Source organism: Pongo abelii, chromosome 17, assembly GCF_028885655.2.
Source record: "Pongo abelii isolate AG06213 chromosome 17, NHGRI_mPonAbe1-v2.0_pri, whole genome shotgun sequence".
Taxonomy (NCBI): Eukaryota; Metazoa; Chordata; class Mammalia; order Primates; family Hominidae; genus Pongo; species Pongo abelii.
This window is the reverse complement of record NC_072002.2, coordinates 47,527,368-47,552,506: the sequence shown is the minus strand read 5'-3', so window position 1 is coordinate 47,552,506 and position 25,139 is coordinate 47,527,368. Positions and strand designations below refer to the sequence as shown.

The 25,139-nt window shown below is 36.8% G+C and overlaps 1 protein-coding gene across 7 annotated transcripts in view; it reads left to right on the top strand.

Annotated features, from left to right (window-relative positions):
- Positions 1-25,139, top strand: part of CCDC178 (coiled-coil domain containing 178) — a 516,828-nt gene that overhangs the window by 202,095 nt on the left and 289,594 nt on the right. For all 7 annotated transcript variants that reach the window (XM_054537776.2, XM_054537781.2, XM_054537780.2 and 4 more), the window contains 3 exons: positions 20,885-20,947; positions 22,776-22,937; positions 24,492-24,605. In XM_054537776.2, the coding sequence (XP_054393751.1) occupies positions 20,885-20,947; positions 22,776-22,937; positions 24,492-24,605 (339 nt within the window). The remainder of the gene's footprint in view (positions 1-20,884; positions 20,948-22,775; positions 22,938-24,491; positions 24,606-25,139) is intronic.

The following is a 25,139-nucleotide window of genomic DNA, read 5'->3' as shown; positions in this document are numbered from 1 at the left end:
CAATATTAATTTTTCCAATCCATGAGCATTGGATGTTTTTCCACTTTGTTTGTATCCACTTCCATTTCTTTTATCAATGTTTCATAGATTTCCTTGTAAAAGTATTTCACTTCATTAGTTAAATTTATTCTTCAGTATTTTATTTTTATTTTTTATAGCTATTATAATTAGGATGGCCATCTTATTTTTTTCAGCTAGTTCATTGTTCATGTGTAAAAATGCTACTGAATTTTCATATTGACTTTGTATCTCACAACTTTAAGGAATTTATCAGTTCTACAATTTTTTTTGGTAGAGTCTCTCTCTCTACACACACACACACACACACACACACACACACGATCATATAATCTGCAAAGAGGGTCAATTTGATTTTCTCCTTTTCAGTTTGGATGCCTTTGTTTGTTTTTCTTGCCCAGTAGCTCTGACTAGGACTTCTAGTGGTATATTGAATGAGATTGGTAAGAGTGGGCATGCTTGTCTTGTTCTAGTTCCTAGGGGAAAGACTTTTAGCTTTTCCCCACTCAATATGATCTTAGTTGTGGGTTTGTCATATATGGACCTTATTGTGTTGAAACATTTTCCTTCTGTACCTAATTTATTATGAGGTTTTATCATGAAGAGATGTTGAATTTTATCAAATGCTTTTTCTGCATCTATTAAGATAACCATATGCTTTTTGTCCTTTCTTCTGCTGATGTATGTATCACATTTATTAATTTACATGTGTTGAACCATACTTTCATTCCTGGATAAATTTCACTTGATTATGGTGTAATATCTTTTTGATGTGTTGTTGGATTCAGTTCGCTAGTGTTTTGTTTAAGTTTTTGCCTCTATTTTCGTACATATTTGCCTGCAGTTTTAATTTTTTGTTTTCCTCATCTGTATTTGATATTGAGGTTATGCTGGCCTCATAGAATGACCTAGGAAGAATTTTCTCTGCCTTAATTTTGTGAAATAGTTTCAGAAGAAATTGTTTCAATTCTGCTTTAAAGGTTAGTAGAATTCGGCAGTGAAGACATCTAGTCCTGAACTTTTCTCTGTTGGAATACTTTTTAGAACTGATTCAATCTTGTTACTTGTTATTGGCCTGCTTACGTTTTCTATTTCTTCTTGATTCAATCCTGGTAGATTGTATGTATCCATTTCCTCTAGGTTTATTATTATTATTATACCTTAGGTTTTATGGTACATGTGCGCAATGTGCAGTTTAGTTACATATGTATACATGTGCCATGCTGGTGCGCTGCACCCACTAACTCGTCATCTAGCATTAGGTATATCTCCCAATGCTATCCCTCCCCCCTCCCCCCACCCTGCAACAGTCCCCGAAGTGTGATGTTCCCCTTCCTGTGTCCATGTGTTCTCATTGTTCAATTCCCACTTATGAGTGAGAATATGCAGTGTTTGGTTTTTTGTTCTTGCGATAGTTTACTGAGAATGATGATTTCCAATTTCATCCATGTCCCTACAAAGGACATGAACTCATCATTTTTTATGGCTGCATACTATTCCATGGTGTATATGTGCCACATTTTCTTAATCCAGTCTATCATTGTTGGACATTTGGGTTGGTTCCAAGTCTTTGCTATTGTGAATAATGCCGCAATAAACATACGTGTGCATGTGTCTTTACAGCAGCATGATTTATAGTCCTTTGGGTATATACCCAGTAATGGGATGGCTGGGTCAAATGGAATTTCTAGTTCTAGATCCCTGAGGAATCACCACACTGACTCCCACAAGGGTTGAACTAGTTTACAGTCCCACCAACAGTGTAAAAGTGTTCCTATTTCTCCACATCCTCTCCAGCACCTGTTGTTTCCTGACTTTTTAATGATTGCCATTCTAACTGGTGTGAGATGGTATCTCATTGTGGTTTTGATTTGCATTTCTCTGATGGCCAGTGATGGTGAGCATTTTTTCATGTGTTTTTTGGCTGCATAAATGTCTTCTTTTGAGAAGTGTCTGTTCATGTCCTTTGCCCACTTTTTGATGGGGTTCTTTGTTTTTTTTCTTGTAAATTTGTTGGAGTTCATTGTAGATTCTGGATATTAGCCCTTTGTCAGATGAGTAGGTTGCGAAAATTTTCTCCCATTTTGTAGGTTGCCTGTTCACTCTGATGGTAGTTTCTTTTGCTGTGCAGAAGCTCTTTAATTTAATGAGATCCCATTTGTCAATTTTGGCTTTTGTTGCCATTGCTTTTGGTGTTTTAGACATGAAGTCCTTGCCCATGCCTATGTCCTGAATGGTAATGCCTAGGTTTTCTTCTAGGGTTTTTATGGTTTTAGGTCTAACATTTAAGTCTTTAATCCATCTTGAATTGATTTTTGTATAAGGTGTAAGGAAGGGATCCAGTTTCAGCTTTCTCCATATGGCTAGCCAGTTTTCCCAGCACCATTTATTAAATAGGGAATCCTTTCCCCATTTCTTGTTTTTCTCAGGTTTGTCAAAGATCAGATAGTTGTAGATATGTGGCATTATTTCTGATGGCTCTGTTCTGTTCCGTTGATCTATATCTCTGTTTTGGTACCAGTACCATGCTGTTTTGGTTACTGTAGCCTTATATAGTTTGAAGTCAGGTAGCGTGATGCCTCCAGCTTTGTTCTTTTGGCTTAGGATTGACTTGGCGATGCAGGCTCTTTTTTGGTTCCATATGAACTTTAAAGTAGTTTTTTCCAATTCTGTGAAGAAAGTCATTGGTAGCTTGATGGGGATGGCATTGAATCTGTAAATTACCTTGGGAAGTATGGCCATTTTCACGATATTGATTCTTCCTACCCATGAGCATGGAATGTTCTTCCATTTGTTTGTATCCTCTTTTATTTCCTTGAGCAGTGGTTTGTAGGTCTCCTTGAAGAGGTCCTTCACATCCCTTGTAAGTTGGATTCCTAGGTATTTTATTCTCTTTGAAGCAATTGTGAATGGGAGTTTACTCATGATTTGGCTCTCTGTTTGTCTGTTATTGGTGTATAAGAATGCTTGTGATTTTTGTACATTGATTTTGTATCCTGAGACTTTGGTGAAGTTGCTTATCAGCTTAAGGAGATTTTGGGCTGAGATAATGGGGTTTTCTAGATATACAATCATGTCGTCTGCAGACAGGGACAATTTGACTTCCTCTTTTCCTAATTGAATACCCTTTATTTCCTTCTCCTGCCTAATTGCCCTGGCCAGAACTTCCAACACTATGTTGAATAGAAGTGGTGAGAGAGGGCATCCCTGTCTTGTGCCAGTTTTCAAAGGGAATGCTTCCAGTTTTTGCCCATTCAGTATGATATTGGCTGTGGGTTTGTCATAGATAGCTCTTATTATTTTGAGATACGTCCCATCAATACCTAATTTATTGAGAGTTTTTAGCATGAAGAGTTGTTGAATTTTGTCAAAGGCCTTTTCTGCATCTATTGAGATAATCATGTGGTTTTTGTCTTTGGTTCTGTTTATATGCTGGATTACATTTATTGATTTGCGTATATTGAACCAGCCTTGCATCCCAGGGATGAAGCCCACTTGATCATTGTGGATAAGCTTTTTGATGTGCTGCTGGATTCTGTTTGCCAGTATTTTATTGAGGATTTTTGCATCAATGTTCATCAAGGATATTGGTCTAAAATTCTCTTTTTGGGTTGTGTCTCTGCCCGGCTTTGGTATCAGGATGATGCTGGCCTCAAAAAATGAATTAGGGAGGATTCCCTCTTTTTCTATTGATTGGAATAGTTTCAGAAGGAATGGTACCAGTTCCTCCTTGTACCTCTGGTAGAATTCGGCTGTGAACCCATCTGGTCCTGGACTTTTTTTGGTTGGTAAGCTATTGATTATTGCCACAATTTCAGCTCCTGTTATTGGTCTATTCAGAGATTCAACTCTTCCTGGTTTAGTCTTGGGAGGGTGTATGTGTTGAGGAATTTATCCATTTCTTCTAGATTTTCTAGTTTATTTGCATAGAGGTGTTTGTAGTATTCTCTGATGGTAGTTTGTATTTCTGTGGGATCGGTGGTGATATCCCCTTTATCAATTTTTATTGCATCTATTTGATTCTTCTCTCTTTTTTTCTTTATTAATCTTGCTAGTGGTCTATCAATTTTGTTGATCCTTTCAAAAAACCAGCTCCTGGATTCATTAATTTTTTGAAGGGTTTTTTGTGTCTCTATTTCCTTCAGTTCTGCTCTGATTTTAGTTATTTCTTGCCTTCTGCTAGCTTTTGAATGTGTTTGCTCTTGCTTTTCTAGTTCTTTTAATTGTGATGTTAGGGTGTCAATTTTGGATCTTTCCTGCTTTCTCTTTTATGGGCATTTAGTGCTATAAATTTCCCTCTACACACTGCTTTGAATGCATCCCAGAGATTCTGGTATGTTGTGTCTTGGTTCTCGTTGGTTTCAGAGAACATCTTTATTTCTGCCTTCATTTCGTTATGTACCCAGTAGTCATTCAGGAGCAGGTTGTTCAGTTTCCATGTAGTTGAGCAGTTTTGAGTGAGATTCTTAATCCTGAGTTCTAGCTTGATTGCACTGTGATCTGAGAGATAGTTTGTTATAATTTCTGTTCTTTTACATTTATTGAGGAGAGTTTTACTTCCAAGTATGTGGTCAATTTTGGAATAGGTGTGGTGTGGTGCTGAAAAAAATGTATATTCTGTTGATTTGGGGTGGAGAGTTCTGTAGATGTCTATTAGGTCCACTTGGTGCAGAGCTGAGTTCAATTCCTGGGTATCCTTGTTGACTTTCTGTCTCATTGATCTGTCTAATGTTGACGGTGGGGTGTTAAAGTCTCCCATTATTAATGTGTGGGAGTCTAAGTCTCTTTGTAGGTCACTCAGGACTTGCTTTATGAATCTGGGTGCTCCTGTATTGGGTGCATATATATTTAGGATAGTTAGCTCTTCTTGTTGAATTGATCCCTTTACCATTATGTAATGGCCTTCTTTGTCTCTTTTGATCTTTGTTGGTTTAAAGTCTGTTTTATCAGAGACTAGGATTGCAACCCCTGCATTTTTTTGTTTTCCATTTGCTTGGTAGATCTTCCTCCATCCTTTTATTTTGAGCCTATGTGTGTCTCTGCATGTGAGATGGGTTTCCTGAATACAGCACACTGATGGGTCTTGAGTCTTTATCCAATTTGCCAGTCTGTGTCTTTTAATTGGAGCATTTAGTCCATTTACATTTAAAGTTAATATTGTTGTGTGTGAATTTGATCCTGTCATTATGATGTTAGCTGGTTATTTTGCTCATTAGTTGATGCAGTCTCTTCCTAGTCTTGATGGTCTTTACATTTTGGCATGATTTTGCAGTGGCTGGTACCAGTTGTGCCTTTCCATGTTTAGCGCTTCCTTCAGGAGCTCTTTTAGGGCGGGCCTGGTGGTGACAAAATCTCTCAGCATTTGCTTGTCTGTGAAGTATTTTATTTCTCCTTCACTTATGAAGCTTAGTTTGGCTGGATATGAAATTCTGGGTTGAAAATTCTTTTCTTTAAGAATGTTGAATATTGGCCCCCACTCTCTTCTGGCTTGTAGGGTTTCTGCCAAGAGATCCGCTGTTAGTCTGATAGGCTTCCCTTTGAGGGTAACCCGACCTTTCTCTCTGGCTGCCCTTAACATTTTTTCCTTCATTTCAACTTTGGTGAATCTGACAATTATGTGTCTTGGAGTTGCTCTTCTCGAGGAGTATCTTTGTGGCGTTCTCTGTATTTCCTGAATCTGAATGTTGGCCTGCCTTGCTAGATTGGGGAAGTTCTCCTGGATAATATCCTGCAGAGTGTTTTCCAACTTGTTTCCATTCACCCCGTCACTTTCAGGTACACCAATCAGATGTAGATTTGGTCTTTTCACATAGTCCCACATTTCTTGGAGGCTTTGCTCGTTTCTTTTTATTCTTTTTTCTCTGAACTTCCCCTCTCGCTTCATTTCATTCATTTCATCTTCCAGGGCTGATACCCTTTCTTCCATTTGATCGCATCGGCTCCTGAGGCTTCTGCATTCTTCACGTAGTTCTCGAGCCTTGGTTTTCAGCTCCATCAGCTCCTTTAAGCACTTCTCTGTATTTGTTATTCTAATTATACATTCTTCTAAATCTTTTTCAAAGTTTTCAATTTCTTTGCCTTTGGTTTGAATACGCTCCCGTAGCTCAGATTAATTTGATCATCTGAAGCCTTCTTCTCTCAGCTCGTCAAAGTCATTCTCCGTCCAGCTTTGTTCCATTGCTGGTGAGGAACTGCGTTCCTTTGGAGGAGGAGAGGTACTCTGCTTTTTAGAGTTTCCAGTTTTTCTGCTCTGTTTTTTCCCCATCTTTGTGGTTTTATCTACTTTTGGTCTTTGATGATGGTGATGTACAGATGGGTTTTTGGTGTGGATGTCCTTTCTGTTAGTTTTCCTTCTAACAGACAGGACCCTCAGCTGCAGGTCTGTTGGAGTACCCGGCCGGCCGTGTGAGGTGTCAGTCTGCCCCTGCTGGGGGGTGCCTCCCAGTTAGGCTGCTTGGGGGTCAGGGGTCAGGGACCCACTTGAGGAGGCAGTCTGCCCGTTCTCAGATCTCCAGCTGCGTGCTGGGAGAACCACTGCTCTCCTCAAAGCTGTCAGACAGGGACATTTAAGTCTGCAGAGGTTACTGCTGTCTTTTTGTTTGTCTGTGCCCTGCCCCCAGAGGTGGAGCCTACAGAGGCAGGCAGGCCTCCTTGAGCTGTGGTGGGCTCCACCCAGTTTAAGCTTCCCAGCTGCTTTGTTTACCTAAGGGAGCCTGGGCAATGGCGGGCACCCCTCCCCCAGCCTCGCTGCCGACTTGCTGTTTGATCTCAGACTGCTGTGCTAGCAATCAGTGAGACTCCGTGGGCGTAGGACCCTCTGAGCCAGGTGTGGGCTATAATCTCCTGGTGCACCGTTTCCTAAGCCCATCGGAAAAGCACAGTATTCAGGTCCAGGTGCCGTCTGTCACCCCTGGAAAGGGAACTCCCTGATCCCTTGCGCTTCCTGAGTGAGGCAATGCCTTGCCCCTGCTTTGGCTGGCGCACGGTGCACTCACCCACTGACCTGCACCCACTGTCTGGCACTCCCTAGTGAGATGAACATGGTACCTCAGATGGAAATGCAGAAATCACCCGTCTTCTGCGTCGCTCACGCTGGGAGCTGTAGACCGGAGCTGTTCCTATTCGGCCATCTTGGCTCCTCCCTCCTCTAGGTTTTCAAATTTATTAGTGTGTAACTGTTCATTGAAGTTTCTAATGATCCTTTTTATTTCTGTTGTATCTATTGTGATGTTTCCATTTTGTTTCTGATTGTATTCATTTATGTCTTCTCTCTTTTTTTCTTAGTCTAGCTGTTTCTCAATTTTATTTTCTCAAAACATCAACTTTTTGTTCCATTGATTTTTTGTACTGTATTTTTAGTCTCAGTTTCATTTATTTCTGCTTTCATCTTTATTATTTATTTCCTTCTAACTTTGGGTTTGTTTTGCTCTTGCTGTGTTAGTTCCTTGAGATCATTACGTTTTTATTTCAAATCTTTCTATGTAGTGTATGCATTTAGTACTATAAACTTGGCTGTTAAAACTGCTTTTGCTGTGCCCTATAAATGTTGATATATGTTTCTATTTTTATTTGTTTCAGTGAATTTTTCAATTTTATTCTTAATTTCTTCCTTCACCCATTGGTCTTTCAGAAGCATATTGTTTAAATGCCATAGATTTGTATAGTTTTAATCTTCTACTTATTATCAATTTCTAGTTTTCATGTAAGCAGTCAGAGAAGATACTTGATATAATTTTAATTTTAATTTTAAAAATGTTTTAAGATTTTTTGTGTCTAAACATATGGTTAATCCTGGAGAATGTTTCATGTGCTGATGAAAAGAATGTATTCTTCAGCTGTTCAATGAAATGTTCTCTAAATATTGAAATAGCTCTAAACATTCTCTAAATATCTGTTAGGTCCATTTGGTCAATGGTGCTATTTAGATCCCATATTTCTTTGTTGGGTTTTTGTCTAGATGGTCTGTCCAGTGCTGAGAGTAGGGTGTTAACATCCACAACTATTAATGTATTAGATCAATCTCTCTTTAGATCTAATAACAGTTGCTTTATATATCTGGGTGCTCTGGCATTAGGTATATATATGCATGTATGTGTTTACAAATTTTCTCTTATTGAATTAATCTTTTTTAGTATATGTTTTCCTTTGTCTCTTTTTACAGTTTTTCATTTGAAGTCTGATTTGTCTGATATAAGTACAGCTATTCTTGCTCACTTTTGGTTTCTGTTTGTGTGAAATCTTTTTTTTTTTTTAATCACGTCACTTTCAGTCTATGTGTCATTACAGGTTAGCGAAGTAAGTTTCCTGTAGGCAGCATATAGTTGGGTCTTTTTTAGTCAATCCAATTGGTCTATATCTTTTAAATGAGGGATTTAATTTGTTTATTTTCAAGGTTATTATTGATAAATGAGGAATTAATCCTGTCATGTTAGTGATTGTTTTCTGGTTGTTTTGTATGTCCTATGTTTCTTACTTCATCTCTTACTGTTTATTTTTGTGATTGGGTGGTTTTGTGTAGTAATAAGGTTTGACTCTTTTCTCTTTCTACGGTGTATATTGGCTCTGCCAGTGAGTTTTATAGTTTTACATGTTTTCCTGATAGTTATTGTCTTTTTCACCACCAGATGTAAAACCTATTGGACATTTCTTTTAAGGCCTATCTAGTGGTGATGAATTTCCTTAGGTTTTCCTTTCTGTAGAATACTTTTCTTTTTCATTTCGAAATGATAGCTTTGCTGGGTAGAATATTCTTGGCTGGCAGTTTTTTCTTTAAGCTTTTGAATATACCATCCCATTATCTCCGGATTTGTGAGGTTTCTCCTGGCAAATCCACTGTTAGTCTTATAGCAAATTCTTATATGTGATGATGCTTTTCTCTTGCTGTTTTTAAATTTGTTCTGTCTTTGACTTTGGACAATGTGACTGTAGTGTGCCTATGACAGGACCTGTTATGTTGAATCTATTTGGCATTATTTCAGCTTCCTGGATCTAGATGTCCATCTCTCTCTCATGACTTTGGAAGCGTTCACCTATTATTTCATTAAACATGTTTTCTACATCTTTCTGTTTTCTTCTTCTGGAATGCCCATAATACAAATGTATGTTCATTTATGCTGTCCCATTAATGGTGTCATTCTTTTCATTGTTTTCCTCTGCCTTGTTATTTCAAAAGACTTGTCTTCGGGTTCATAAATTCTGCCTTCTTCTTGTACTAGTCTATTATTGAAGCTCTTGATTCTATTTTTTTAATTTCATTTACCAAATTATTCAGCTCTAGTATTCTGTTTGGTTCTTTTTTAATAATGTCTATATCTTTGTTGGATTTCTCATTCAAATCATAAATTGTTTCCTGATTTTATTGAACTATCTGTATTCTCTTGTATCTCTCTGAGTTTCCTTATGATTATTATTTTGAATTCTTTTTCTGGCATTTTGTATATTTCTTTATTATTGGGGTATGTTACTGGAAAATTATTGTCTTCCTTTGAAGGTGTCATTTTTCCTTGCTTTTTCATGTTTATTGTTTCCTTATGTTGGTATCTATGCATCTGGTGGGACAGTTGGCTCTTCCGATTTTATGGGGTATGTTATGTAGGGAAACTTATTCATGTTGATGAGTCTTGGGGTATCAGTTTTTTAGAGTTTATTGTATTTAGTCCCAGGTGGATACAGTAATGTAGTCTCTATGTAGTTTCTTCAGCTGTAATCTATGCTAGTGACATTTGCAAGTGTCTCACTTGCCTAAGCTGAGAGAATCTGTGGTGGTGTGACTTTGTTAAGAGTGGACTCACTGGGCTGTTTCTCAGATCAGGGACACATGTGTACACATGATGGGTCGGCTAACTTAGGGTCTGGCTCACTGGGGTTGGGGCCACAGGGCTGTTACTCTGCCTGGAAGTATGGGCATGTAGTTGCTCAGCTGCCTTCAGGTGTGTCTTCAGGGCAACCCATGTTTTATTTTTGTTTGTTTTTTTGTTTTTTTCAGGCTTGGGACCAGGCTTACAGCCACTTGGCCAGCCTAGAGGCATGTCTGTCAGGGGTGGCCTGTGGGGCTGTTTCTCATGCCCAGCACATGGCCATATGGTTTCCTCACTGGCCTGGAGTTGTGTTTGCTAGAGATGGCCCTTGGTGTTGTTTCTCAGGCCTAGAACATGGGCACGCAGATGCTTGGTTGGTATGGGGGGCATTTCAGCCAGGGGGAGGGGAGACTCAAGAGGCTGTTCATCGAGTTGACATGGGCACAAAGCTGATCAGCTGGCCTGGCAGCATGTTTTCTGTGGAAGCCCATGGAGCTGTTTCTCAAGCCTCTGACATGGCTGTATGGTTTCTTGGCTGGCCTAGGGGCAGGCCAGCTGTTTATTGGCTCAGGGACCTTTTCTACTCAGGGGTGGACATGCACTAGTTTGGCTGGTTCAAGGGTGGGTTTGTCCTGGGTGGGACTCAGATCCTTTCCTAGATGGAAGTGCTGGGCTTGGAGGGGTTGGTTTCCATGATGTGCAGGACCAGAGTCACAGCCAATCCTTGACCCAGGCTCCACACAGCTAGGGTTGTAGAGTGTAGCCACTGGGCTTGGAATGAAGATGGAGCGCCATTGCTGCAGAGGTGCAGTGGCTACTGGCCTCCAGAGAAGGGTACACTCTAGAGGTGGCTTTGGTATCAAGACAGTGCTGTGCTGCAGCAGCTTGGCTCACAGGAGGTGGGTGGGAGTTGGGGGAGTGCATAAGTTGTTCTTCTAATTTGAAGCAATGCAACAGTATAAATTTTCAGCAGCTCTCCAAACTGGGCTCAGGGCTTATGAGAACTATGGAATTATCTTGTAGTAAATACTGTAGGTATTTACAGTGGCAGTGGGGGCTGATGAGGTTCTTCTGTTTACCTTTTTCCTGCAAAGGGAAGTTGCCCCTAGTTTTGGGCCCATCTGATTCAGGAACAGGAGATGGAGCTGCAGAGGCCAGGTGCCTTCATGCTGTTCTCTTGGACTTCCAATTACCACAGTTGCCTCTCCACTCCCCTGCTCCACTCCAGCATTCTCTCTTTGACACTGCATTCAAATCTTCACTATTTATTTGTTGCTTTGGTTCTTTTTGGGGTGCAGATGAACTCCAGGCACTTCTAGTGAGCCATCTTGTTGACGTCACTCTCCCTTCTCTCTTTATTCATGCAAAATTAAAGAAAGTATTCATCATGTTGTTTCCTTACCTCATGGGAGCTGATTGACCACTGGAAAGAAGCAACAGAAAGAAACTGGTCCACTTAAGAAACCATTCCCAATGATTAATCACTCCTGCTAATTTCTGAGCCTGAATATATACGGCATTAAAAACTTCTATAATATACACATACATATCTGCTTCAGAGTTCAAAATAACTTCAAAATAAATTTCTAGATTTTCCTTAGATAATTCAGGTTTATAGTAATTCAAGTTTGTAATTTTTGCCTGTGTAATTACCCTATTATCTTTCATGGACTGATTCATGAAAATCTTTAGAACACTCTAAATCTGAGAATTATGTTTTCCTTTTAAGTAACTTTCTATATTTGTTGAGCCTGGCCTGAAATTAATCTTTAATCCATCATCTAGAAATTAATTATAGCAATATCACTTCTAGGGTAGCTCCAAGAAATAGGCTTTTGAAACTCTAGAGGTAGAATTTATGAATTATGTTCTCTCAAGTTAATGCATCTGTAAAATGCCAGATAAATTTTAGGCAGTCTTAGAGTAGAAGCAATCCTGAACAAGAAGTATGTCTAGCACTTTCTCTAATTTTTCAGCTATTACAAATGATTTGTCCCAGTTTTTCCATAGTTTCAATTCCAGTAACTGACCTGTTCAGAAAAGAGGTGTTTGGCCAAGTGTCAAAATAGAATTAGCCAATTGGGATAGGGAATAAGTCAATTTAATAGTAATATGTATTCAATTATAGTGTTGATGGAATGAACAGAAAACCATCTAGAATTGTCTAAAGAATGTGACATTGCAACCAAAAATTTTGAGAGCTTTCACAAGTTGTTAAGTACTTCCTAGCCCTCCAGCTGAAATCTTCTATGCAAGCCACATAATCTCGAAGGGTTTTTTTGCTTGAATATAATGGAATTCCTGTGGAAAAGTGAGAACATCAGGTCCCTCTGGTTCCAGGTTAGAATCATAGTGCTAGAACTAAGTGGAAACTTAGTAAAAAGGAAGGAATAAAGTAGACATAAAGAGTTTTCTTCAAGCCTATTTTATGAAAAACCCCTTATACATGCTAATTAATTTAACATTCACAAAACTGTGCAGTTGTTATTAACACATTCATTTTGGGAGTAAAGGGGTTTTTACAAGGTAAGCTTTTAGGTGACTGTGTAGAGTTTAGGGACCAGGACATATTAGACTTACATTCTGACCAACAAAGATTCAGTTAAGCTGAAAGCTTCAAAATAATCATACTGGGGATGGGGGTCGTTTTCAATGCTAGAAAAAGACAGTGTGTCGAGTCCTTAGAAAGTTCCAGTCCACAGTAATCTGGTGTATAACTTTAGAAGTCTATGACTTGCCTTGAGCGCTTTTTCAGATATTTTAACTAATCTCAAACTGTTCTTTATGTTCTCAGACCTCCCTTCAACTACTATTTGTTCACCTCTGAGACAAGGTTTATAGGCCCATCCTTTGAGTAAAATAAAAGTCAGAACCTTCTCAAAAGTTTCTTGGAGGGCATAATTTCTGCTAGTACTTAGAGCATCTTTAGTTCAATCAACAGAACAAAACAGCTCTAATAAACTAAAGCTTGATTTATGCACCATGCAACTTCTATAAGAATTCCAGACAAGACTGATAATATTTTTAAGTAGTTATAAAATGAACATTCTATTAATTCATTAATTTTTATCCCAAAGGGTTTATGCCTTATAGCATGTCGAATCTGGAGCATATTACTCTTGTCCCACATGTAATAGCTTTTATTGAGTTATGAATTGCTATCACATCCTTGGCTTTTAATAAAGGTTGGTAAAAGTAATGGCTAAGATTGACCATTGTTTCTTGGTTTTTCAAACTAATAAGGGAGTTAGTCATATTGTCAGTATGCTAAAAAAAAAACCTACAGAAGTAATTGACCTTACATTTCCAAACTAAAAAAGTTGTTTTTTCTTGATAAAATTTATTTCTTTTTAATTAATAATTAAGAGTTCCCTACACTTTCTTATTTCTCTCTGAGTTAAGCTGCTTAGAAGCTCAGTTATTTATGCTGAACATTTCTAGGATAATCACTTCCTTATCGCTCTCTGTTCCATATTTATAACTTTGATCTGGTATTTTTTTGCTTGTTTCATTGGTCTTCGTTTACTAAGATTCTTTTCCACTACATTCATAGGCAGAATACTTTGCCAAAATTGAATGAAAAGGAGTCTGCTATTAATCATAATATTGGGAATGTGTAATCTGTATTAGTGGGAAATGGTTGCTGGGAAAAAGGGAAGGAGAATACAAGGAAAACAGAAATAGTGTGAAGGTATAGCAGGATTAAAGTCCCACAATGGCTGCTAAGTAACCCCTTAGTCAAGCATCAGAAAAGTTCATTTTTCCTGACACATTTGAGGAAGTAAATAAACATGAAAATGTGATAGAAATAAAGCATTGAACATTTATGGATATTGATAGTACAAAACATTTGAGAATATAATAAAACTATTTGGCTTGCTGTAAATATCATATGGGAACATGATTTCCTTCTCCATTCTACTGGGTTAGTACTTTGCTTGTCAGAAATTGGATGGCAAGTTGACTTTTCAGTATTTCCGTTTAATTATCTGAACTTTGTTTCTACTTTTCTTCTTCCTGTTCCAAAGGAAATGTGGTTCAATTGAAAGAGCATGGACTTTAGAGTCAGATGTTTCTTAATTCAAATCTTGGTTATACTAATTATTTGCTCTAAGAATATTAAAAATATACTTAACTTTTCTTAGTCTAGGTTTCTCATCTGTTAAATAAATATAACAGTATCTATATGGTACCTTTGGGTGATAAATACATAATATTGTATATAAAACATTCAACCTGGAGCCTGACAAATAATAAATTATTAAAGGTATTAGGGATAAGTAGCATAAAAATACTCCTATAGCGTGAGGCTACCTTTGTTGTTCAGGATTAAAAAAAAACAATCTTTAACAACTTACCTACATATTTTACTCTTAAGTCTGTCTCCCAGTAATTGTGATAAATGCGTGGGTTCTAAACAACACGTTGAATATAATGATAGTTATTTGTTGAGTACTTAATATGAGTGATGCCTTAAGCATATTACTTTATATACATTTTCTTCTTTTACCTCCCATACTTACTTTATGAAAAAAAGTGTTATCCCAATTTTACATATATAAAAACTGATATTTGATACTGGTAAAGATATTTTGCTATAACAACTCATATGTGCTCAAGTATCCAATTCAGTGTAAATTAGAGCTTTCCTGGAAAGCAATTCATCAATAGGTGTAAAGAACCTAACATTCATAATCTGTAACTCAGTAACATTATTTCTAAAAATACAACTTTAAGAAAGTAACCAAGAACAAAGCCAACAGAGATGCAGGTTTAAGGATGTTTATTAACAGTTAAACGTAACAGCCACTGAAAACACGGTTCATGAGGTCAACAATAATTATTTATTTTGTATACACTGCTGCATTCCAGTGCTTAAACAGTGCTTATACAGATACTCAATAAATGTTTATGGAAACCATGAATATATACTAGTAACATATAGGAAATTTTAAATATACAAATTTCTCAATAATAGAATAGTGTTTAAATATATGAGTATTAAGATAAATTATAAATTCATTCAATGTAGAATTTTTAAAAATTAATGAGACTTCTGCTTTTGTAGTAGATGAGAAAGATCTTGTTAGACTGACTCTACCAGAGATAATAACTTTAAATTCAGGACCTAAAAAAGAAATGACACCAAAAAGTCAAAACGTGTATCTGTGGATTTGAATATTTGTATTATTTCTTTTTGTAATTTAAAATATTTCACCAAAAACACATATACTTTTGTACAAAAAGAAAGATAAAATAGTGTCATGTCCTATTTTCAGATAGAACCAGGTTGGGCTGCCACCTATACTTTCTGTTAGGGTCCTGGCCACCAAAATGTTTCCTAATAATGCACAACCATAGCCAGAAATACCTGGTCCCACTAATTCAGTCCAGCCCATAGTCACTTAAACATATCTCAAATTTTGCTCTAAGATTGTAATTCTTTAGAGTATCCATCTTCCTTTCCTGATCTCAAACCTTACATAAATTCTCTAACTTTGCTCTTAGTGCTTCTCTGTCACTGGAAATTAAACTGAAGCCATTTCTTTGATTCTGATGTTAGATCTGTTTATGTAGTGTTGCTCCCTGTTTCTCTTTGAATGTGGGTTTCCGGACTCAGTATTGACTGTTCATCCTGCTTTCAGCTATCTTTTGTCCTAGTACAGGAATCTATTCCAGCAGTGTAGCTCTCTGCTGCCACCTTCTGGTTTGTGACTGCTAAAACCAGGCTGCCGGTCAAAGGTGACTGTTGAATGTGCCCTCTTTCCAGCTGCTGAGATATTGTCACTTCCTTTGCTCCAGGCTTCTTCCAAGCTCTTCAAAGTGATCCTTTGATCTCTTTTATTCCTTTTCTCCAAAACCAGAATTGAGTTGTTGTGACAGAGACCTTATGACCTGCAAAGCTTAAAATATTTACTATCTGGCCCTTTACAAAAAAAGTTTGCCATCTCTGTTCTAAAGAACACAGGAATAGCAAACGTAGGCAGCAGCCAGTGCCTGGAGGGCTGAGAGAAAGCACCCTAAGAAGGAACAAGCATGGAAGAGGCTGCTTTCTCCCAAGCAGAGTGAAGCTTTATTGGAGAGGGTAGGGTTGTGTCTCAACACAGGGTTCAGCAGCAGCTATCTGCGAGTTGCTGAAGAGACTTGATGGAGGTGGAATGGAGTTTGTGGGCAGAGAACCTCCCCACACACCAGCTGGTGGCAGTTCTGCAGGAGAATGGAGAAAATAGCAATGGTCCACTGGAACAAGGAACCAGGACACAGGGCCCCTTGCTGCTGCAGCTCTGCCTGCCTGTCCCTTGCCCTCTGTTGATAAACCCTAGCTTTACTCCAAAAGTAAAACTGCAAAAGGAAACTGCTCACAGGATCCACCTCCATTATCACAGATCAGAGTTAAAAACAGTAGATTTGGAGCTAAGAGGCAATAATTAGATAATGAGCACAAATGCATAGTCTACATGCAAATTTCTCTATTTCAATTGGTTGGTATATGTCATTGAGCCCCATGCGTTGTATTTATCTGTTATAACTTTTGAGTCTCTTTTAATCTTAAAAAGTCTCTACATTTTTTTAAAAAGTTGTCTTTCACTACGTTACATTTTTGTCTAGGCCAGTTACTTTGCAGGATTTCTCTCAATATGGATTTATCCTTTTGTTTCTTCATAATTAGATACAAGTTAAACACATCTGGGAGGAATATAACATAATTATAATATATAATATTGTGTCCACAAGCACATGGTCTATGTTTGTCTCATCAGTGATATTAAGTTTGATCAGTTGGTTAAAGTTATGGTCAAGAAATGTATTCATTTCCCCATTGTAATTAATAAGTAATCAATTGAGTGATATTTAAGAATACATGGCTATTTTTTCCCAACACATTTCACCCAGTGGATTTAGAATCTATCAGTGATCCTTAGTAGAATCCATTATTGGAATAGTTGCTAAGTGGCAATTCTTCTGGGCTTTTGTTCCCTTTACAATGAATTGGCAATTTGAAGAACTTTAATGTTTAGCACAAGCTGGGCCACAGGCCACGTTTCTGGAGAAGGCAGTCTTCCTTCAGTGCTTTTTCAGGTATTTATACTTTAGGAATATATGTTGCATGCAATCCTAAGTCAGAATCAACCTCACTGTCTTTTCTACCACCTCTCCCATCTCTCCACATCTCAGGAAAAACATCTCAAAGGCCTTGTTGTATCATCCATCTTAAAGATGCTATATATAAATGTGATTGTGACATTGTAATGGGCCCTGAGCTTCTCCTCATATAAAGATTTTTTTTAAAAATCTTTTTTTTAATTTGAAAGAATCTGGAACTTTTACAGTTTAATTCCCCAACCTAGAGATCAAAAGCAAGCTTGTTTGTTAATCATAAACCCATTTGCTCAATAAATTATTCATTTGGCAAATATTATATAACAGACAAAGTGCTAGCAGCCAAGGAGATAGAGGAGGGAGCTTACTGTGAAGAGCTGTAGAATGTGTCCAGGCTCTAGTGGCAGGCAGTCCTGGTGCTGATACATGTTTGAAGACTGGTCCTGTGACAAATTCCATGACCTTAGACCTCAGTTTTATCATATTTGAAAGTGGATAATAGCTATTTCACTAATGGATATGATAATTAACTTACACACACACACACATGCAGCCTCTGAGATAATGTGGTTCCACTTACAGTTTTTCAGCTTTACCATGATGTGAAAGTGATTCATATTTAGTGGAGACCATACTTTGAGCACTCATACAGCCATTCTGTTTTTCCCTCTCAGTATGGCATTCAGTAAATTGCATGAGCTATTCAACATGTTATTATAAAATAGCCTTAGGTTGGAGGATTTTGCCCAATGTAGGCAATCAGTATTTCACTAAGCAGACCACACTATAGTTCTTGTGACAATTTTCCTCTTGGTAATTTGAACTCATTTAACCCTGGCTTTTTCTCAGCAGCTACATAATTCATGTTGAATAATGAAAGGTAGTATCTCCCCAGGAGCCCATAAGTTTCTAGCAGATTTCATTTTAGAAACAACTATGGCATCACTAGCTAATTGGAACCCTTTCACCCAAAGTCTTGGTTCTTCAATCTTAACTATAGGTGGCTAAGATTCAGAATTCAAAGAAGTGTCCCATTTGCCTGGAAAGCCTCATGTTAAAGGAGGCCCTACAAGAAAAGGGGCATATGAGAGTCAGAAGGCTCTACATTAAATATTCCTATAACTTTGAGGGTTCCTACATATCTGGGTGTCACTGAGATGCTCTCGGTCACATTGTGTAAATTAGTATCCTGGTTCCATCAATTGCCAGTTTTGTGTGCTTGGTCAATTTATGTAATCTTTCTGTCAGTTTTCCTATGTGCAAAAGGGACAATCATAACTATTTTATAGATTTCATTGTAAAGTTAAGACAAGATAATTCTACCAGAAAGCATATAATGTATCTTAGCCATCATTACTAGAAGTAGTAAAAATGGTAGTTTTATCATTGAGGGAACCCATGGCATTTATATTGTTATGTGAATGTAACTGCCCATATTCTCCTTCAGGAATCTTCTCAGTCACTTTGCTTAAGGTCATTCCCGTTGCTGGGGTAGCTCACATTTAATGACCAATAAAAATAGAATGATAGCCTTGCTACCTTAGTCCAACTTGGGGCAAATCTGATGGTCCGTTATTGCTCATGGTTTGCTGTGGGGTTGATCGAGGTTCTTGTTGGGGTTGTATTGCAGCTCAGCCTATGTCTCTGTCCAATCCTGCTTCATTCCTCTCCTGTCCACAGGAGTTGATTCCAAATATGCTCCTTAATAAGTATCCTATACACTAAACTTAACTCTAGAGTCAGCTTTACAGGGAACAATGCCTGTGATAATAGGATGGGAAAACAAATAAATCCCCTCTCTCAGATGTTGGACCTGTAATCTAAGGCCTTTGACCATCAGAACTCTCCCTATATCAGTCTTTGGGGTACTCTATGGTGTTTTGGAAGTATTCAGTAGTTCTCTCAGAAACGGTCTAGCCTCCTGGCATTTTCCCAGTCCTTTGGGTAGACGATTTTCTGTAAAGAGGACAGTCTCATAGGAAGGCCTTGAGCATCTGCCTGGAAACACTCCCTGTGGCGTTGGCTCTTGTGTTAAGTATGCAATTGGCAGCCCAGCCAGTGATAAATACTTTCTCTCCTGGTGACTGGTCATTTAATCTGGCTGTCTGGATCACAGAGGTTTGGGGGCATGGTAGAAAACGGAGCTTGGTAAAGTTCTTTGAGATGCTAGACAGAAGCTCCAGATGTTTTGCCCATGCAGTGTACAAATTTGTCCACTGGTAACAGGCTGAGTTGGTTTTGTACACAGATTTCAAATGTAGTATCTTTGTTCTTTTCAGAGAAATACAAGTGTCTTATTCTTGCAGCTTCAGACTTCTTATCTATTTAAATTTCTCATATACTGCCTGCAGTTCTTTCCAAGCCATACATCCACAAATTCTTTTCAAACAATATTAATTTCTCCAATTTAAGTGACTTGAATTCATTTCAATAATAACTTGCTTTCTCACTAGTTGACAATTAAAAAAACAAACAAAAAAGCTTCAAAGAATGAATGGATGAGTGAATATTAAGGAAACACAAATGAATCAATCCATATTGTAGCCAGAATGATCTAAAACACACACTTTGCTTACCATTCTTCACTAATTTTATTATGTACCTGGAAGGTTTTGCATAATCTAAGAGTTGCTGGTTTCTTCAGCTTCTCCTCATTCACCAAGTCTTTTCTCCAACACATGAAACACAACAAAAGCACACATGCCCATACATACATATTTTTCAATTAGTTTCAGACAAAGGTCAAATCTAGCTATTTTGGAATATGATATATTTTTCTCCAGTCTACAAAGCCATTTTAAATTTTGTTCCATTTCTATTAAATAATAAACAAACTGAAAAACTGTGCTGTATCTGCTATCATGTTAGAAGAGATTGCTAATTTATTTAAAATTATCAAAATGTATTGTTGCATAAATTCATTTTAGATGTAGATATATCCTTAAGTAAAATGATATATCAAAGTTACTGGTTTATTTACCACCTTCATGTTTCCTTCTTTGGAATTATTCTTTTGCTTGAGGTGAACATAATTTTGCTGGTTTGCTATATTGAGTAGAGGAAGTGTTAGAGCAGAGGCCTACTGGCTTGTTTCTTTGTATTGTCTCTGTAGACTCTGGGATATGATGAGGGATTCAGTATTGAAGTAGGGGTATCAGAGACATTTCTGAATTTTTATTGTTCTTCCTTGAAAAACTATATATATATATATATATATATAGTTTATATATATAGTTTATATATATGTTTACATATATATAGTATATATATATATAAACACACACACATACTTATATCTTTTGAATCTGGAGGACAGCCTAAATCCCAGCCAACTCCTCCCTCAAATCAGGGGTTCCAAGATGTAATTTTAAGACAGAAGGAACCTTATGAACTACTTCCAGTTCTGGTTTTGTGTGATAATTTAAAGCAAGTCTATGAACAATTTACAACAATTTTTCCAGGTAGCAAAGAAAAGATTTTTCCAAATTTTTCCCCTACAAACTTGAAAGGTATGATTTAAAAAAAAAAAAAAAAAAGGAATTGTTGTAGCTAAATGGAGAGTCTGCTCTTATTTTGCACACTTCACACTTGACTCACATCTATCTTGTTTTGAAAGTTGATTGTGTTTATTCCAGAAAGTAATATTAAAAACAAACTGATAGTTTCTAAAAGGAGAAATTGATGACTACCTTGTTTCACTTTCTCATTACTTTGAATTTTTAAGTTTAGGACTATAAAATGCAAACTGAAAAGATTGAAATTTTGTAGTCTAATTCCTGGTGCTGTACTACTTAATTACTTTACCTCGAATAACACCAGGATTTTAAAAATACATATAATAAGTTATAATTAATATTTTACTCTATATTGAAACATTAAAAATGTATCTTATATTAGCAATTGTTTTTAAACATGTTTTTGATGTTTTATGAAGAAAATCCTCATTTAAAAAATTTCCTAACTTATAGGGTAGAGAAGAATTCCTGAAAAAACTCACTCAAGGTGAAGTGGCTGCTGGAATGGTGCTTCAGGTAATACTAATTTGGTTTTAATATTTTATTCTTCCTTTAATTTGCATTTTACTTAGCATTTTAAATTTGCCGTAATGAGGCATCTTGTCACTACTTGGTTTGCAAGCCAGCAGTTTTCTCTCCTTAGCTGATGACAGTTGCCCTCTGTGTACAACCAGCAGTGTCTGATCATGCATAAAGAAATTGACCTCCCATACACATATCTCATTTTGTGGCTTAATGGGAATTTCTGCCAGTCTAGTAAAAGGGCAGTGGGATCTTATTTTTAAGTGTCTGACTCTTTAGTTTGCTTTGTGATGATGTTATGTTTTCTTTACTCTTAGTGTCTTTCACTTGGATTTCTTTATTTAACCCTGAAAGAAAAATATGCTATGATACTTCCATATAAAGATTTTGAAAATAAGGCATGTAAGCTGGCAAAATCAACTTGAATTTTTAAAATCTTTATCTACCACCTGCATATCCTTTGGAATCCAGATTGGGTTTTTTGATCCATGCCATGTTTCTAGAATTCCTCCCCTTTAGAAATACATACGTATTTGAAATTAGTGTTGTTATTATAAGAAAAAAAAACAAGAGTCAAAACAGTTTCAGTGTTTTTGTTTGTTGGTGGGTTTCTGTTTTTGTTTTATTGAGAAAGAGTCTTGCTCTGTCGCCAGGCTGGAGTGCAGTGGCGCGATCTCGGCTCGCCACAACCTGCCTCCCAGGTTCAAGTGATTCTCCTGCCTCAGCCTCCTGAGTAGCTGGGATTACGGCTAATTTTGTATTTTTAGTAGAGACAGGGTTTCTCCATTTTGGTCAGGCTGGTCTCGAACTCCTGACCTCAGGTAGTCCACCTGCCTCAGTCTCCCAAAGTGCTGGGATTACAGGCGTGAGCCACCATGCACTGCCCAAACAGTGTTTTTTGAGATGATCTACACCTCTGCTTCTCTTCGAAGCAAACCTAAATTTTGTAATTTTTTTTCTGTTATGAAATTTGGCATTTTCAAACATAGAAGCAGTGTTTGCTTCTATATGTTTCAAAACACTAAATTTCCTAATTTATTTCCATACATGTTTTATTTCTAAGTGTCTAACTGGAAAGACCTGTTAGTTGGTTTTGTCTTATATTACAGTACTTGCATATATTCCAGGATGTGTTATTAGTGTTCTCTAACTTGGTGTCCTCCAATCCTTACTTAAGAATGATTGATTTTGACATTTTGGGCTGGGAAATATTTTTTTAAATGTTTGATTTTTATTGTCTATTAAAGTGTTTCTCTCATTCCTTCTAACAATAACTGTGTTATCTTTAAATATACTACATTCGGCAGGGTGTGGTGGTTCATGCCTGTAATCCCAGCACTTTGGGAGGCCAAGGCGGGTGGATCGCTTGAGGTCAGCCTTTCAAGACCAGCCTGGCCAACATGGCAAAACCCCTTCTCTATTAAAAATACAAAAATTAGCCGGATATGGTACACGCCTGTAATTCCAGCTACTGAGAAGGCTGTGGCAGAAGAATCGCTTGTACTTGGGAGGTAGAGGTTGCAGTGAACAGAGATGATGCCAGTGAACTCCAGGCTGGGTGACAGAGCAAGACTCTGCCTCAAAAAATAAAAAAAAAGTATAATATTATATTATATTATATTATATACATGAGACTTTTGGATATTATAATAAATGTAATATATGTAATATATATTACATTCATATCCATTTTTTACAGTGACATTTATTGCATTATTTGATTTTCAAATAAAAACAAATATTACTGCCTGTCACTGAATAAGAGGCTCAATAAATGTTTAAGTTAATAACTGAATGAATCATTTAAAATCTTTGCTGGCAGAAAAAACTATATTCCATTTACGAAGTCCAGGCACTTGAGCGGAAAGAGCTTCTAAAAAATAGAGCAATATGTGCCATATCACTGGCAGAACTACAGGAACCTCTGCTTCAACTAGAAGATGAAGCTGAAAGAATCAGAACTCTCTACAAAGAACATTCTGTTGTAAGTATTTAATTAATCCAAAAATTAATGTGCAGAAATATATACGTTAGTAAGTTACGCATGTGATTTTACATTATTATTTGGAAAATTATGATTTCACATAGGGGCAAACTAAGTAACTATTTCAGGACCACACAACTTGATCTGCAGTGAAACTCTATAGCAAGACCATTAATGCTATTATCTAGAACCCCATAGTCTTAGAGGGTACTTGGGAAAAGCAGGTTTCAAGTGCATGAGTAGTGACTTATCTGGTGTGAACATTCATTATGTTAAACTTAATTCAAAGTCTTCACTCCTTCTTAATGAAATGCTAAAGTTGTGCTTATTTGCATATAAAATGTAAGGGATCCTGACATTTTCATGGTAAATTTTTGATGCATGTAGATGTTTAGACAGCTAGGATGAAAAATAAAGCAAATGTTGATAAAATATTTTCAAAATTACAAGTTTATGGCAGTAACTGATATCAGTAGCCCTTCCCAAAGAAAAATTTAGTCGAAAAATATGTATTAATCCTGTCATTAGTCTTTTGGAGAACTAGAGGGTGTGGCGAGTTATACATTCTTGTCCTTCCCTGCAGGGAGGCCGTACATATATTTATTCGAGCCATTTTGGCACCAGAACTTTTTTTCCTTTGCAAATAATAATGTAACTTTATTTTTTTAGTCTTTGATAATTTTCAAAATGTCTTTATTTCTTAAAATTGTGATTTAAAAAGTGTTTCTTTTTGAAAAGTTTATTTTGAGCTTCAAAGCCTTCCTATGAAATAAGCAAGAGGGAGTTTACTGATATCAAAGACTTGAGAAAACTTGTGCTTAAAGAGCCTGAGCAACGTGTATAAGGTCGTGAAGCATGGAAACAACAAATTCCGAGTACCACTATATTTAGGGCTTCTAAATGCTATCATCATGCTCCTGCAAAGAATGTATAACCAGTACAAACATCTAGTGGGATAAATGATTTTAATGATGGCTCCCCCTTACCTTAATGATAGAAATTTATTAATTGCATCAAAAGCCTAAGTGAGGTTGTCTGAGTACAATAATGAATTCCAGAAAAGATTAATGATCTTTGTTTCCTGTTATTTTATAACAGCCATGGTTTTACATCTTCTTGTAGTTCAGTAATCATTTTTGGTTTGATTATATTTTAATAGTTAATAAATTATAGGAATTAATAATTTAGCACACAGTAAGGAAGAATAAGTTTTTACATACTTTTTGGTAGTGATTGCTTACTGTTTGTATTTGGAGTTTTAGTTTTGATTAAAACAAATATTATAACAAAAATTCATAATTTCTATGTAAGCTTATTTATTTTTGTTACTTAACTAAAATTCATTAGATTTTGGCTTTCTCACATAGTGCAAATAGAATATTGAAATTTTTGGATATACAGTATATTTCTGTAATTTGTGTGTGGTGGTTCTTTCCCTCTATTTGCCAAAATAAATGCTGTTGTTATTAAAATAGTCACTTAAGTACGATTTGGCCTAAATGAGGATAATTGGGTTGCAAATGTTGCACATCTTAAAATCTGAATGTCTTCTAGATGCTTAATAATATAATTGATCAGAAAGATCTTATTAGAAGAAAGGTGGGAAAAGTGAAGAAAAAATTACGAAAAAAGGGGAAGAAAACCCTTGATGCACTAATAGAAACTGAGGTAAGAATTTAAGTTCAGAATCTAATTTTGAATTTACAGTTTATGTATGTCAGTGAAAACTATTCAAGCAAGTTTAATTCTAAATGAATGTGTCTCATTTCTTATTGGTTGTACTAAATAGGGATAAAAGCACACACACACACACACACAGTCCTTGTGTTTTCATTTACTTTCTCTTGCAGTATCTTTCTCACTGGTCTAGTTTATCAGGGACACAGCTCCTAATCAGGATAAATACAAGGAAAATTTGATACTGGATTCATGCAGAAGTCTACTGCTTTCTGTGATGGCCATGCTGTCTCCTTTTACTTGGAGATTAAAAACAAAAAAAAAAATGAAGAAGAAGAAAAGAAATAAAAAGGAAAGAAAACGAGAAAGAACAGAGGGAGAAAAGGAAGGAAAAGGGGAATTGCTATGGTCTGAATGTTTGTGTTCCCCCAAAATTCATATGTTGAAACATAATCCCCAATAAGAGGCTAGGCCAGAGGTGATTAGATTATGAGAGCTTGTTGGGATTAGTGCCCCTATAAGAGA